This window comes from Pseudochaenichthys georgianus, chromosome 16, assembly GCF_902827115.2.
Source record: "Pseudochaenichthys georgianus chromosome 16, fPseGeo1.2, whole genome shotgun sequence".
In the NCBI taxonomy this organism is placed as follows: domain Eukaryota; kingdom Metazoa; phylum Chordata; class Actinopteri; order Perciformes; family Channichthyidae; genus Pseudochaenichthys; species Pseudochaenichthys georgianus.
In genome coordinates this window covers 47,471,035-47,487,098 of record NC_047518.2, presented here as the reverse complement: position 1 = coordinate 47,487,098, position 16,064 = coordinate 47,471,035, and the positions used below count along the sequence as shown (strand labels likewise).

At 40.6% G+C, this 16,064-nt stretch overlaps 1 protein-coding gene across 1 annotated transcript; it reads left to right on the top strand.

Moving 5' to 3' along the window:
- The first annotated feature begins 209 nt into the window (after nt 1-209).
- On the top strand, nt 210-8,820 carry LOC117461028 (gastrula zinc finger protein XlCGF57.1-like). Its single transcript, XM_071206018.1, has 2 exons — nt 210-401; nt 6,716-8,820. The coding sequence occupies exons 1-2, from the start codon at nt 221-223 to the stop codon at nt 8,023-8,025; spliced, it is 1,491 nt and encodes a 496-aa protein (XP_071062119.1). The 5' UTR covers nt 210-220; the 3' UTR covers nt 8,026-8,820.
- The last annotated feature ends 7,244 nt before the right edge of the window (nt 8,821-16,064 follow it).

The window sequence follows — 16,064 nt, the reverse complement described above, 5'->3', positions numbered from 1 at the left end:
GCTCTACTGATCCATCATCTGTGTGTCTGGATAAACCTCCGAATGGACTGTGTGCTCTTTTTTCTGGAGCGTTTACCTCGGACTACAGGAGCTAGCTTAGCATGCTAGCTGGAAACACGTTAGCAACACTAGTCAGATTGAGAGTTTGATGGAGAGAGAAACGGTGTGTTTAACGGAGTCTGCAGGGAAAGGTGATCTAGGAAACATGAGTAAAGTCAAAATGCTGCTGTCGTTGAAGAAGCAGCGACTCACTGCGGCTGCTGATGAAGAGATATTTGCTCTGTTTGAACAAACAATAGCAGAGCTCGAGGAGGAGCTGTCTCTTTCCAAAGAGGAGAACAAGAGACTCCAGAAACTACTGGACGCTGTTTTACAGCCTCAGCTTCGGATACACAGAGCAGGTCTGTTCCCTTTACCCTTAATTAACACTTTACACTCTTCAGTAGCACTTTATTATCACATTAATAACACTTTAGACCCTTTATCAGCACTTGCTGCAGGTAGTACATCCTGAAGTAAAAGTACAAACACCACACTGTGAAAATACTCCATTACAAGTTAAAGTACTGCATTCATATCTTATTTAAGTAAAATTATGTAAGTATTATTCGACACATGTACTTTATTATAATAATTAAAATATATTACGGAAGAGCAAAACTACCAAAATAAATATATTGGCCCCAAATCTATCAGTAAGCAATTTTAATTTGTAGCCTTAAATATAGAAGTGGCAAAGGGTCAACAGGTCATGGTCGTGGGCAGTTACAGACCCCCCTCAGCTGTCAAATACTCCTTGTCTTCGCTAGCAAATCTTTTATCGCAACTAGACTACAAGGAAATAGTGCTACTTGGAGATTTTAACTGGGACTGGTTAACTACAGTGTCATTTTAAAAACCTTTGTATCTCTTTAAATATTACTCGGATTGTTGACAGTCCTACTCGCCTTAATATTAAGTCCCCAAATAAATCCTCCCTAATTGATCTCATTCTAAGTAATATTCCCTATAAATACTCAGCTGTGGGAGTATATGATTTGAGTGATCACTGTTTTGTAGCCACAATTAAGGACACAAAAGTCCAAAAGGTGAAACCTCGTATTATCATCAAGAGAGACATAAAACATTTTGTGAAGCAAGGTTTTGTGCATGATCTGTTTGGGTTTGATTGGGGAAAAATCAATTTGTGTGCTGATGTGGAAACCGCATGGTCTTATTTTTATCTTGGTTTTATGGAAATTATAGATAGACATGCACCCCTGCGTACATTTAGAGTGAGGGACGAGACAATCCTTGGTTTTCTGCTGAATTATCTAGTCTCCTACATGAGAGAAACAAGGCCTGTGCAAAGGCTAGGAAATCAGGCTCAGAGGTAGAATGGCTGCGTTTTAAGAAATAGCTTCACTTCACATGTCAAAAGTGCTAAATCTAAGTATTATCTGTCAGTTACCACATAGAACCTGAACAACCCTAGAAAATTCTGGAAAGCCATAAAATCGATATCCACCGGTGATATCCGTAATGAGCTACCTCCGTGCCTTACCACAGCATCTGGCACTATATCGGATAGGGCTACCATGTTAAATTGTTTTAATGTGCATTTTGTGTCCTGTGGCTCTCTGTTTGATTCTGTTTCTAACTCCGCTTCTGTGAACACCACAGTCGGTGACACAGAACAATGTGGTCTGGAAAACCCTTTCAGTTTTACTCCTTTAACTGTTGATGTTGTTCGTGAAGTCTTAACCAAGCTAGATCCTAAAAAGCCGGCTGGCCCGGACAACGTAGAACCTTTCTTTTTAAAGATAGCTGCAGATTTTATTGCTCCACCTCTTACTACTCCTTTTAACCTCTCCCTCAGCAAAAATGCAATTCCAAAAGTATGGAAGTCAGCTTATGTCTTGCCTTTGCTAAAAGGAGGGGAGGCAACTATTTTAAATAACTATAGGCCAATCTCCAAATGGTCAGTTCTGGCGAAGGTGCTCGAACGCCTAGTGAGTGAAGAGGTAAATGAGTTTTTATGTAAAAATGATGTCCTGTCTAAACATCAGTCAGGCTTCAGAAAGCACCATCACCGCCACAATGAAAGTGGTAAATGATATTACGAGTATTTGAGATAATAAGCAGAGTTGTGCAGCTCTATTTATTGACCTATCCAAAGCTTTTGATACCGTCGATCATCGCATTTTGAAGCAGAGGCTGGTCAGTATTGGCATATCCAGCCATGCAGTGGGGTGGTTTGTGAACTACCTCTATGAAAGGTCCCAATGTGTTCAGTTTGATGGGCTGTCTTCTGAGAGGTTAAACTTCACTAATGGTGTACCACAAGGTTCAGTTTTAGGTCCGCTATTATTCTCTATCTATATTAATAGTTTAGGTGATAATGTCGAAGGAGCAACCTTACATTTTTATGCGGACGATACCGTTATGTACTGTGCAGGTCCCTCGATTAACGAGGCTGTTAAATTACAGGCTGTTTTTAACATTATTCAGGCTCAGCTCTCTGAGCTTAAGCTTCTTTTAAATGTGGATAAAACCAAGGTAATGCTCTTTTCTAAAGCTAAAGCTAAAAATACACCAGAGACTGCTTTGGATAATGTAACTACGCAAGGAATACAACTTGAAGTGGTTACCTGTTACAAATACTTGGGTATCTGGCTTGATGACTGTCTCACTTTTAAATGTCATGTAAATAACCTGCTTAAAAAGCTGAGGGTTAGGCTAGGTTTCTTTTACAGAAATAAGTCCTGTTTCTCGCTTGAGGCCAGAAAAAGGCTTGTCACTGTGACCTTTTTACCTGTGCTGGACTATGGTGATTTGTTATATATGAATGCACCTGCCAATTACCTGAGCAAGTTAGATGCTGCGTATCACAGCGCACTGAGATTTTTGACAAATTGTAAAGCACTCACGCATCACTGTACTCTGTATACCAAGGCGGTTTTGCCATCACTTACTGTACGGAGGCTCAGTCACTGGTACTTTTTCATTTACAAAGCCATGTTGAATAAACTACCATCTTATATCTGCTCCCTGATCTCTCGGCGAATTGAAAGTACTTATTGCCTGAGATCGCATGCTGTTTTATTAAATGTGCCAAGTGTTAGAACTGTCTTAGGGAAGAAATATTTTAGATATGCAGCTCCACTAACATGGAACAGTCTGCAAAAAGAATGGAAAATTACCAAGCCACTACCTGTTTTTAAAGCTCGGTTGGATTTTACAAAATCAGATGCTGTTGGTACCTGTACATGTGGTTAAATATGTAAATTGTAATCCCTGTACATTTTGCTGTATGATGTCTTTTTGTTATTCTGTTGTTTATGTTTGTATGTCCTCTTGTGGAACCTACTGCTGCAGGTCTCCCTTGAAAAAGAGATCATTGATCTCAATGGGATTTTACCTGGATAAATAAAGGATTTGAATTGATATTTATAAAAATACATACATTGAATAATATGCCATTTAATGTACTGATTTAAATATGACCCATGCATGTGGGCACTAGTTGGTTAAATGTGACATACATTGATACTTTAGTTGTAATGTGCTTCGTTATTCACCTTTTCTTTTTAAATGTGTAAAAGTTTTCGCCACATCAAAACACGTGTATGCTGGGAGAGACACACCGCAGGTCATTTCCTCATATTCCACAAAATGGAGGAGAAATTAATCATAGCGGTAGCGAATCACCCAGTCTTGTACGATCAGTCCCTGTTCACCTACCGGGATACAAACCGGAGGAGCCAGGCATGGAGGGAGGTGGCAGAGATAGTGGGTGAAACTGGTAGGTTTTCGCCTGTTTGGGGAGTTCATATCCAGTTTACTTCGTAAACTGTATGTCGGGGGCGGGAGATTCATGCGATTGATTGTTGGTCGTGTTTCTCGCGAGAACTCCCCAAGCTTCAGACATGCCCCCCGCCAAGCTTAAACGCATGCCGCTGTGTGGACGGGCCTTAATAGTTAGACCTAACACACTTAGCTATTTTATCTACCTCTGGAACAACCTAAAATAGTTATAAATATGTTTATTCTTCACTGTCGGGTTACCCATTACTGGATCAGTGAGCTGCATGAGATACTGCAGGCTGTCAGGAGAGAGAGAGAGAGCACTTCCGCTCATCTCTCCCATGTTATTATCCACAGTTAATGTAAACTTGAATAAACTTCATTTGAATATAATAATTATGTTGGTTGTTGTTTGTTGTTTGTGGAAGCGCCAGTGAATGAGCCTCATTAACTGAGTTTAAAACATCACTTTAAATGGAAGATCCCCATAGGCCCTGATACTGATTCCGGCGATTGGTGATCGGCCCCAAAAAATTAGCGATCGGAGCATCCCTAATAAATATGTTCAATAATAAATTAAACACATCTAAAATGTTACTTGATAAAGAATAGGGGAACTAGTACAAAGGTCATTAAGTAATTAAAACATTAATATAAATTAATGTAAAATCTCATCAATCAATTATTGCCAACATGTATTTATATATATATATATATATATATATATATATATGTATTATATATATATATATATATATATATATATATATATATATATGTATATTATATATATATATATATATATATATATATATGTATATGTATTTATATATATCTCTATCATCTATCTATATACTATCTGTCTTTTCTCTATATCTCTCTCTCTGTCTTTTCTCTCTATCTCTTATCTCTCTGTCTTTCTCTATCTCTCTCTCTCTCTGTCTCTATCTCTCTCTCTCTCTCTCTGTCTTTCTCTCTCTCTCTCTCTCTCTCTCTCTCTCTCTCTCTCTCTCTCTCTCTCTCTCTCTCTCTCTCTCTCTCTCTCTCTCTCTCTCTCTCTCTCTCTCTCTCTCTCTCTCTCTCTCTCTGTCTCTCTCTCTCTCTCTCTCTCTCTCTCTCTCTCTCTCTCTCTCTCTCTCTCTCTCTCTCTCTGTCTCTCTCTCTCTCTCTCTCTCTCTCTCTCTCTCTCTCTCTTCTCTCTCTCTCTTCGCCGCGTCCCCCTGTGGACACATCTTCTCTTTAGAAGTTTTTTTATTTATTTAAATTGGTTCTACTTTCTAGATTTATACTGAAGACATCAAAACTATAAAATAACACATTAAAGGTGGGGTAGGTAATTTTGGAGAAACCAGCTCGAGTGCACAAGAATTTGAAAATACACAACCGGAAAAATCTGCCACTTCCTTACAGAGCCCCTCCTCCAACACACAGGAACATGCACATGACCAATGAGGGCACAAGATAAGTTTGTGCACAGATGGAAGGCTGACAGGCAGGTAGGCCATCCAGTTACTTTAGCCGGCTCATATGATTGGTCATGCTTTTTACACGGCTTCCACAGATGAAATTTGTTTATGGATTTTTTGTCAAAGCACTTTAGATATTCATTGCTATCGGGATGTTAAGAGCATTCCATGAAATATAACAAAGTGTATCTTGAGCCGGTTTCTCAAACTTACCTACCCCACAATTAACTGGAATTATCTAGTTAACAAAATATGATTTATATGTTGCTGGCTACTGCAGAATGCTCTGGTAGCCATACTGGTTAAGGGTGCCTTGAACTCTGAATAAATCACCAACAGTGACACCAGTAAAGTACAAGTAACTCTTGCTCTTCCTTTCCCGGGGGGGGTCCTCATGAGAGTCTCATCATAGCGTTCCATGGTTTTTGCGACTGCACTTGAGGATACATTCAAAGTTCTTGACATTTTCCGGATCGACTGGCCTTCATTTCTTAAAGTGATGATGGACGGTCGCTTCTCTTTACTGAGTTGAGTCGTTCTTGCTATAATATGGATTACAACAGCAGTCAAATAGGGCTTTCCACTGTGCACTAACTCTACCTCTGCACAACACAACTGATGGTCTCAAACACATTCAGAAGGCAAGTCATTCCACACATTGACTCTTGACAAGGCACACACGTGTTAATATAAAACCATTCCAGGTGACGACCTCATGAAGCTGACTGAGAGAAGCCAAAAGTGTGCAAAGCTCTCATCAAGGAAAAAGTGGCTATTTTGAAGAATCTAACACTTTAAACACTTTTTTACTAACTAGATAATTCCATATGTGTTCTTTCATAGTTGTGATGTCTTCAGTGTTAATCTACAAAGTAGAAACAAATTAAAATAAGCAAAAAACATTGAATGAGAAGGTGTCCAAACCTTTAAAAAAACACACATATTTGAACATTTTGCAGGTTCCCTCATCCATAATCATTTATAAAAGTGCAACTTGTACAGCAGTGAAATTCAACATACAAAATAATCAAGAAACAACATAAATTAAACACCGACAGGGAACATTTTACTGCACCATCATTACTGTTACATAAGAAGGTGCCGTCAAATGTTCTGTTAATACTTGCATACTTTTACTTAAATAAGTTTTGAATGCAGGATTTGAATTTGTAACAGAGTATTTTCATTCTATACTGTAGGAGTAGTATATCTGTGAACAATCCCAAATACAAATGATTGTTTACATTGCGGCTAGTGCTACGCCAGAAGAAAAAAACGTTTTACATTTTTAACTGGAAGTGGAAAGGGGCTGGGCTCCATGAGGTGACTTGAGCCAACAAAAATACACAATAGGTGGGACTAAGAAAGATAATGTGAAAATATAAAAACAAAGGCATTAATTAGGGCTGCAAAATGTCTCCCATGTAATGGTTTCTTCTGACTGTGTTTCCTGTTTCCTGCAGACGTCCAGCAGCTGGTGGTGGTTAAAGAAGAGCTTCTCCCTCACCAGCAGGAGTGCAGCACCAGTCTGGACCAGGAGGACCCAGAGCCCCCCCCACACATTAAGCTGGAACAGGAGGGAGAGCAGCTTCAGGAGCTGGAGGAGGCTGATATCACCAAGTCCACTTTCACTCCTGACCCTGTGAAGAGTGAAGATGATGAAGAGAAACCTCAGTCCTCTCAGCCTCATCAAAGACAAACTGAACATATGAAAACAGAAGCTGATGGAGATGACTGTCGAGGACCAGAACCAGCCAGGAGCTCAGATCCAGAGAGCAGTTTACAACCAAAGACTGAGGACCACACTGAAGACTCTTCTGAACCTGACGCTGGAGACTCTTCTGAACCTGACGCTGGAGACTCTTCTGAACCTGACGCTGGAGACTCTTCTGAACCTGACACTGAAGACAGTGCTGATTGGAAAGAGACCAGAGAACCTGCCTCAGGCTCAAACTCACTGAAAAATAGACATGAATCTGTCAGTGATCCACAATGTAGTGCTGAAAAGAAACCATTCAGCTGCTCAGTCTGTAAGAAAGCTTTTCCACAGAGTGGAAATTTAAAGACACACATGAGAGTCCACACAGGAGAGAAACCATTCAGCTGCTCAGTCTGTAAGAAAGCTTTTTCACATAGTGTAAATTTAAAGAAACACATGATAATCCACACAGGAGAGATACCACACAGCTGCTCAGTCTGTAAGAAATCTTTTTCACATGGTGGAAATTTAAAGTCACACATGAGAATCCACACAGGAGAGAAACCATTCAGCTGCTCAGTCTGTAAGAAAGCTTTTTCACATAGTGTAAGTTTAAAGGAACACATGATAATCCACACAGGAGAGATACCACACAGCTGCTCAGTCTGTAAGAAAGGTTTTTCACGGAGTGGACATTTAAAGAGACACGTGAGAGTCCACACAGGAGAGAAACCATTCACCTGTATAGTCTGTAAGAAAGCTTTTTCACATAGTGGAAGTTTAAAGGACCACATGCTAATCCACACAGGACAGATACCACACAGCTGCTCAGTCTGTAAGAAAGCTTTTTCACGGAGTGGACATTTAAAGTCACACATGAGAGTCCACACAGGAGAGAAACCATTCAGCTGCTCAGTCTGCCAGAAAGCTTTTTCACATAGTGGAAGTTTAAAGGACCACATGATAATCCACACAGGAGAGAAACCATTCAGCTGTACAGTCTGTAAGAAAGTGTTTTCACGGAGTGGACATTTAAAGTCACACATGAGAATCCACACAGGAGAGGAAAAATAGATCTGCAAAGTTTGTGACAAAAGATGTAAATGGCATAATCGTTTAAAAAGACCAGGTGTGTTGGTAAGGGAATACATTGTGCCTTTGACCTGCTGATCACCCACTGCTCATTTAAGATGGACTCACCTTTACAAGGGACCAGCTACTTTTAGTGTCTTAATGCTAACGTTTTGTAAAGTGATGCTCGACCAACAACGTGCTGTTGGGTTGTGTGCTCTCTGCAGGACGGTGTCTGTACTCAAAGATTGTTGATGAAATGAGAGCTTCATTCTGTTTTTGTTGTCAAAACAACGCCAACAGAGCAATACGTCTACTTTTCAGCAGATGGCATAAATGTTACATCATCCAGTTCAACTGTCATCCACATATTAGAGATTCAAAACAGCAATGTGTGAGATAAGGCTAGTAATTGACTATTTCAACAGAATGTGAAGAGGTTACAGTCTTGAGGCCATGTCCAATATGTTTGTGTTTTGTTTGATTACATCTACTGAAATGAGCATTCAATGACTCAATTATTCTTAATTACTGTCATTACATCATGGGTTTGCATTGCAATATTAGAACGCATAAAACCAACTTTATTTCTTCCAAGATGTGGGTGTTCATTGTTTAGAAGTCCGCTGTGTCTCATCCAAGCTTCCACTGCGTGCTCTGATAATGCTGAAAGTATCTGTTGTATGCTTTACCTGCTCCAGTAACACAAGTGTAATTGACTGGACAGAGACAAGAGATGATGGATCCAGAGGAGAACCAGAAGATAGTCCGCATAGAGCCTTGAGGCTCTGAAAATGATCAGGGATAGAGCTAGAAAAAAACTCCAAAAACCTGAATAGAGCTAGAAGATAGCAAAGCCAAGAAAGACCCAGACAGGAAGGAGCCAAAAGAGTTTATATTTTTAATATTCAAGCTCTTCTCTTAAGATATTAGAACTTCCTATCTCAACATGTATCCTTTATGCATTAAAAATCCTTACATTTTTGCTGCCAATTATTGAGATTGTTTCACAGCTTTATCTTAAATATTTAGACTTTTGTCTTTACATATAGATTACATAGGATGAACAGCACGATCTACTCTGCTGGATTCTGCCCAAATCGGCTCCAAATGCATGCAAACATCTCGCTGTATCCAAACTCCTGCAGTTGTATTGTTCTGGATTCATAGTGAAGTGTATTAGATGGTCTGCCCTCTTATTGTTATGTATTTAATATAAAGTGAAATGCCCATAAAGTCAGAAAAGAAAAGAGTCTCACTTAAAGGTGGGGTAGGTAAGTTTGAGAAACCGGCTCGAGATCGCTAGAATTTGAAAATACACAACCGGAGAAAATCTGCCACTTCCTTACAGAGCCCCTCCTCCAACACACACGAACGCGCACATGACCAATGAGGGCACGAGATAAGTTTGTGCCGATGGAAGGCTGACGGGCAGGTCGGCCATCCAATCCGGCCCGGCTAAACGGATTGGTTGTACCTTTTACAGTATTACGGCTTCTACAGATGACATTTTCTTTATGGATTTTTTGTCAAAGCACTTAAGATATTCATTGCTATCGGGATGTTAAGAGCATTCCATGGAATATAACAAAAAGTGTATCTCGAGCCGGTTTCTGAAACTTACCTACCCCACCTTTAAGGAAAAAGGTTCTGAACCAGTGAGAGTTCTTCATTTAGACATAAACATCGTCAAATATTTAAAGTTGTGACCAGAGGCCTGTACTACGAAGCAGGATTTTCGCTTAGCCGGCTAACTTCAGGGAAAACTCCGACTTTCCGGTCCTACGACGCTGGTTCTCTTTTGGTAACATATGCTGAGCGGCTAACCTACCCTGGAGCAGGTTAGGTTGCAGGCTAAGAGATCAACTCAGTGAAAGCACTGCCTGCTGACCAATCAGAGCTCAGTGTGCAGAGTTTAAAGCTATCAAGTGACATTCCAGGAGAAAGGAAATACAGAACTGTGTGAACGTGAAAATGAATAGAATATCACCTCCCATCTTCAGAGCAATCTGACTATTATAAAATTAGCGTTAAGAAAGCTTACTTAAATATCTGCCACAACATAAGAAACCGGATCAGAGTAACATTAAGTACAGTCCGTGTTTCGAACATATTTGTCCTCCCTGTGTGCTGTGAGTGCAGACGTCGATGTGTCCCATTATCATTAATATCACCTCATAATGTATCACGCACCGCCTTCACTGTGAATCAGAATCATTAGAAAGGCTAAGAGCGACCGCAGGCTGATGTGTTTTAACCATGCACACGACACACGCACGCACACACACACACGATTTAAACGCAGACTTCGGTTGCATGCACCCCCCCACAGTAGCAGCAGTGGATATGGACACTTCCAGGAGCCCTCATCCCCATTCATCAAACGATGACCCCTGACACCCCACAGCAACAAGCTCCTTCTTTTTCATACAGGCAGTCACTGTTTCAGGAGGACTTATAAAGCAGTGAGCTTCAGTTTTTCCCCCCCGCACATGTTCAAAGGAAGTCTGGAAACATTTGTATTTGTAACTCCACACTTTGCACATTGATTGGAGAATCACATTTTTATTATTATTATTTTGTAGCTAGCAAAGGTGTTTTTTTTCCTTTTACTGTGTACAAGGTGTAGCTCTTACAATAAATAATGTTCTTAATAAAAACCTTGCAAAAAAATAACTGTCTTGTCTTTCATGTAAGGGTCAATGTACTCCGCAAGCACTCTCCTCACCCTCCTTCCTTCTCCCTCATTACAGTCAGTGAGATATCTCAAAATACTGAGGTCACTACCGAAACACTGGATGTTTTGTAAAAAATAAAGTACATTGAGTTATCAACTAAAATGATATTATACTGATTAGTTTAATGTATGTTCAATTTCAACAATCATCAACTCTGGAATCAATATGATCAGTATTATGCATTTTACAAAGAAAGTTTGCATTATGATTTTTATCAATTGTATAAATTGAACTTTGAAATTTGATAAATTCACTTAAATTACTTTAATTGTGAAAACCCTCAATATAATACTTTTTACTACAGTGTATGTACTATGTTTTGGTACTGACCATTTTTGGTAGAGGTAGAACATTCCAATATAGTCTGAAAATACGATATACAAATGTACGGTTCTTTTACTAGATATGTGTAATTTAGATATGGTACAAAATATATATGGACCAGAACATTTAAAGTTCATGTGACAAAGTATAAATATATATATATATATGATACTGCGTATGCACATTTGTTGCACTTTATGTTCAAAGAAAGTCTGGAAGTGGTTGCAGCCAATTTTATTTTTCATTTCACACTTTGAACATTGGAGAATCACATATTTATTTGCTTAGTGTTACATATGTTACATGCATTAAAAAGTACTAAAAAAAGTTATGATATAATACAAAATATCCTGTAACAGTCCTTAGGATTTATCAGCTAGGAATATGTATATTGTACAGCAGGGCTGAAGGAGCTGCACAGTGAGGACAGGGAATGTAACAAATAATGTTTATCAGATCTTAATAAAAACCTTCTAAAAAAATAACAGTCTGTCTTTCATGTAGTCCTAAGGGTCAATGTACGTCATAAGCACTCTCCTCACCCTCATTACAGTCAGTGAGATATCCATTGCACTGTGTGGGAGGCTGTAAGTCCTTTTCAGCTTGAATTGTTCCCAACACAGACTGATCATCCACAGCCTCCTTACTGGCCTCACAAATATTGTGGAGGACAAAGCAGGAGTAAATTACATGGGGCAGGTCATCCATGTTTATGTCCATAGGCCTTCTAAGAGCAGCAAATCTGGCCTTGAGGCGACCAAAAGCACCCTCATTGACCATATAGGCCCTACACAAAGATAGCCGAAAGTACTGTTCTTGAGCTGTGGCGCCACTGGATGCATATTCCTTCATCAGGTACGGCAGCAGTGGGTAGGCAGGATCACCAAGAAGATAAATTGGTATGGCCTCCTCGTTGTCCACAATCTGTTTTTTCAGAGCAGGGATCTTTCCAGTTTTCAAGTACATGTTTAGCTTTGAATTAGCAAAGACCCGTGCATCGTGCACACTCCCAGTCCCAGGCCACTTTACCACGACATCCATGAATCGGTACTTGTAATCACAGACAGCCTGTACATTAAAGGAATATTTGCCTTTCCTGTTGATGTAGCTAGTGGAGTCGTTAGATGGCTGCTTGGGTTCCGTCCACTGCTCCTAAACATTGTGGCATGCGATGTGTACAATGGAACCCCTCAACCAGATCCGCGGTCTCGGGCTCAGTAAAAGGCAGCTTGATATATTTTGGATCCAGGTGTATGGTGGTCGCTCTGCATGTCTCCCTAATAATGAGGGACACAGCCGGGCGGGAAACTCCGAAGGCGTTAGCAGTCTTCCGTAGCCTTCTCTCGTCGCTCAGGTAATAAAGTACTAACACAACCCTTTTAAGTGGATCAATTGGTGCCCTCATGTTCGTTGTTTTCTTTTCGATATATGGGCGCAGTTCTTCGCTCAGGGCAACAACAGAGCCTTTGGACATGCGGAAGTTCTCCCTCCATTCATCGTCCACAACAACGCCATTGACAAAATTGTCCCACCAACAGCTAGTTCTGCCCGATCTTACACAAAACTTTCTCCTGGTCGCCATTCTGGTTGTTCTCCGCAGTGGATTTAGCAACATGTAGTTCATGTTGTTCTCCATGTCCACTTGTTGCTTGTGGTTTTCGTAGAAGCACCGTAGATGTAGCACTAACATCTGTATCATGGTCAGTAGCGTCTGGAGCACAGCAGCAACCCTGTGATGCGCCATTGTTGTTGTCGTTGGCGAAACGCATCAGCAATGAAGCGGGGGCCGTTTGTGGGGGTCCGTTTCTATCGTTTTGTTACGGCCTCGTGTAAATGAAAGGTGTTAGAAATTGAATGTGTGTAACCCTCCTGTCCACAAGAGGCACTGTGTAGGGAAGCAGGTAGAAGTTCCTCACAGGCTATAAATAGAGGCCTGGATGAGGACTACCTCCTCTTTGTCCTCAAACACCCACACCGGGATTGAGTGTTTGCTAGCTGTTCGCCATGTGTCTTTTGATTTAACAATAATTATTGGCAACAGCTACATCCCGCCAACATACCCTGATAAAATAAAACAAAGAAGTTTAAACTCCTGTCTCCTGGTGGTTTGTGGCTCCAGTTTGAACATTCATCTCCAACAAATGTGTTACTGATACAAGTCGACATTCAAGAGGCAGCCGCCATGCTCCTAATTTGAGTGATCTCCAAGCCAGTATTCTCCAGGAAAAGGGAAGATAAGACGAGCTGGAGGAGCTTAAAAGACAGCAATTGGAGGATAAGCAGCTGGATGAAAAGTGCAAGTTAATTGATGAAAGGGTCAGAGCTGCTCAGCAATGTCAAGAAACTGCACCACATTTGTTGGAGATGAAAACTAAAAACGTAAAACTTACAGCAGTTGAGTTTTCAATCTGAGTTACAATTTGGTCTCGGTGATCGCTGTACTTCAGAGACATGGCATCTAAAATACTGGAGCGTTTAGGGACAGTGTCGCCGGGCTCCATCTTCTTCATTAATTTTCTGAAGCCTTCGACTTCGACTATGTAAATGGGTCTCATATCCATAGCGATGAAATCTACTATGGCATCTGTTATCTCTATCTTTCTTTTCTCCGTTAGCGGTTTTTGGAACTGTAGGGTCTGCTGTATTGTTGAGGATGTTGATGGCTGGGATGCGTGGGGATGCACCTATGGACACAAGTTATTATTAGGCTGAGCTACTCAACTTTATGCCAATAATTGCCTTAGCTCCAGATGTTCCCACATTCCTCCTAGTATTTTCACTATTCAGATAAAATTGAAAAACTAGGAGCCGGGATTTTTTTGTGTGGGGGGGGGGGTAAATGTTGATCCGTGCATTAATAGCAACAGCACAGACATAGGCCTATTATAAAGAGAAAATCTGTTGCACACGGGGTGGTGCCACAGGTCTACATTTACATGAAACGTCCCGATGGATCATGTTCATGTCAACAGATTTCCCGAGCATGTATGGGCTACGCAAACTTCGATCAACTTGATTATAAATAATCCACGGACCACCAATGTAACGTTTGACTGTTTAATGAAATCAACTTAAAATGACTCAAAAACAGGCTACATTGTTTCACATAGGCTATAGCCTATTATGGCTGTAGCCTACACAGAGCCGAACACATGCGATAAGAGCAGCCAGCGGCACCAACCATGAACAATATTTATATTAATAATACAGCTATAGCACAACACAACCCTCTCACTGCCTGGAGAGACGCGACGCCACACACACACAACACAACGATGCACATAGCTCTTCAGCCCCCAAGTTAACGTTAGCTGTCAAGTGAGCACTAGCACTGACCTTAGCTCCCTCCTCTCTCGGTTCTGTTGTAGCAGCAGTCACAACGTACGATGTGCTACCACCAGCGGGGGGGGGCATTTTGAATTGGGCCAGGAGGAATAATAGTGGATTTAATCCCTATCATAATGCATATTGTTCACACTTTTCCGTTATGAGTGGAGGAGCGATGAATGAGCTGCAGATAAACTTCAATGCTAACAGTGAATTAGCCCCGAGCGAAAAATGCTAACCTGTTACTGCACCGAAATCACTCCTAGTTCCCTTATTACTTATCCTAGCTCCACATCAAACACATTGTTTATGATCGTAAAGACACAGAATCTAACGGTGCCCACCTCTATAAGCAATACAACTTAATAAAACTGCAATTCCGTTATCTGCGTTATCTGCTGTGCTCCGTGCGCTTTGAAATCTAATCAAAAGTTGTTTACCTCAATTCTTTGGCGTTTCTCCATCGCCCGGCTCTTTCGTTCTTTCAGTGGTTTCTTGTGCTGAAATATGGAGGGGACGGCTCCGGGTTTCAGCCTCCGATGTACTATTAATGCTTCTGCACCAACAGACTTGATGATAGCAGGATCAACGTCGTATGCATCACACGCGAAGTGGTCAGAACACAACTTGCTCCATTTTGTCGGTTGCCAGCCAACACGATTCACTAAAATAATCCATTTTTGGCGGATGATTTGGTCTTTGGGAAATGCATGGAAAACTCTCCCACATCCCGCACCGTTCGTACAACAAAAAGCACAACAATAACCCATGTTAATTCCGTTTTCTTTTCGAAAAACATGTGACCGAGACTGCCGAGTCATATTTGGTCCAGAGACTGTTTGGCAACAGTGACGTCACGCGCGCGGAGGCTGCTGGGAATGTCATGTCAGAAATTCAGACGGCTTTGGGTCGAGTTTTGTATCAATAAAAAGCTTTTTATATATATATATATAGGCAGTAGGGGTGTAACGGTTCACAAACATTTCGGTTCGGTACGTACCTCGGTTTTTTGGTCACGGTTCGGTTCGGTACGTTTTCGGTACAGCAGAATTTTTTTTCACAAAACATATATATATATATTTTTTTTTATTATTATTAAACTGTGAATAATGTATTCACTCAAATAAATACAAAATATAATAAAATAAACATTAAGGTGCAGCATTTCGATGAACTGAAATAATCTGTATTTGAACTTTACTGTACAAGTACTCACAAAACATAAACTATTAGTTTTGGGTTTTTAATTATTATTAAACTGTGAATATTCACTCAAATAAATACAAAATATAATCAAATGAACATTAAGGTGCAGCATTTCGATTAACTGAAATAATCTGTATCTGAACTGTACTGTACTAGTACCTAAGCAGCCAGCTTGACATTAGGACTTGCTTGTCATTGTATTTTCATGTTTTGTTAAAGAAAAATGTACTTGTCCACATTGCTTGCAGAAAGGGCAGATCAGCTGGCACGAGCAATGTCTCCTGCTGTGGAGAACACCCTCTCGCTAGGGACAGAGGTAGCAGATACAGCCAGGTAGCGCTTTGCTAACATGGCAACATAAGGATATTTGGCGTTTATAATAGCTTTGGCTCGGTCTGAACTCTCTGCGAGTGGTGGAGGCTAAATGCTAGCGGGAGTTGGGTTTGC

Bases quoted from the DNA above. Each gene is read 5' to 3' on its own strand.
- LOC117461028 (XM_071206018.1), top strand. From the start codon at position 221: ATGCTGCTGTCGTTGAAGAAGCAGCGACTCACTGCGGCTGCTGATGAA. The intron at 402-6,715 runs GTCTGTTCCCTT...TGTTTCCTGCAG, and splicing joins GCTTCGGATACACAGAGCAG to ACGTCCAGCAGCTGGTGGTG.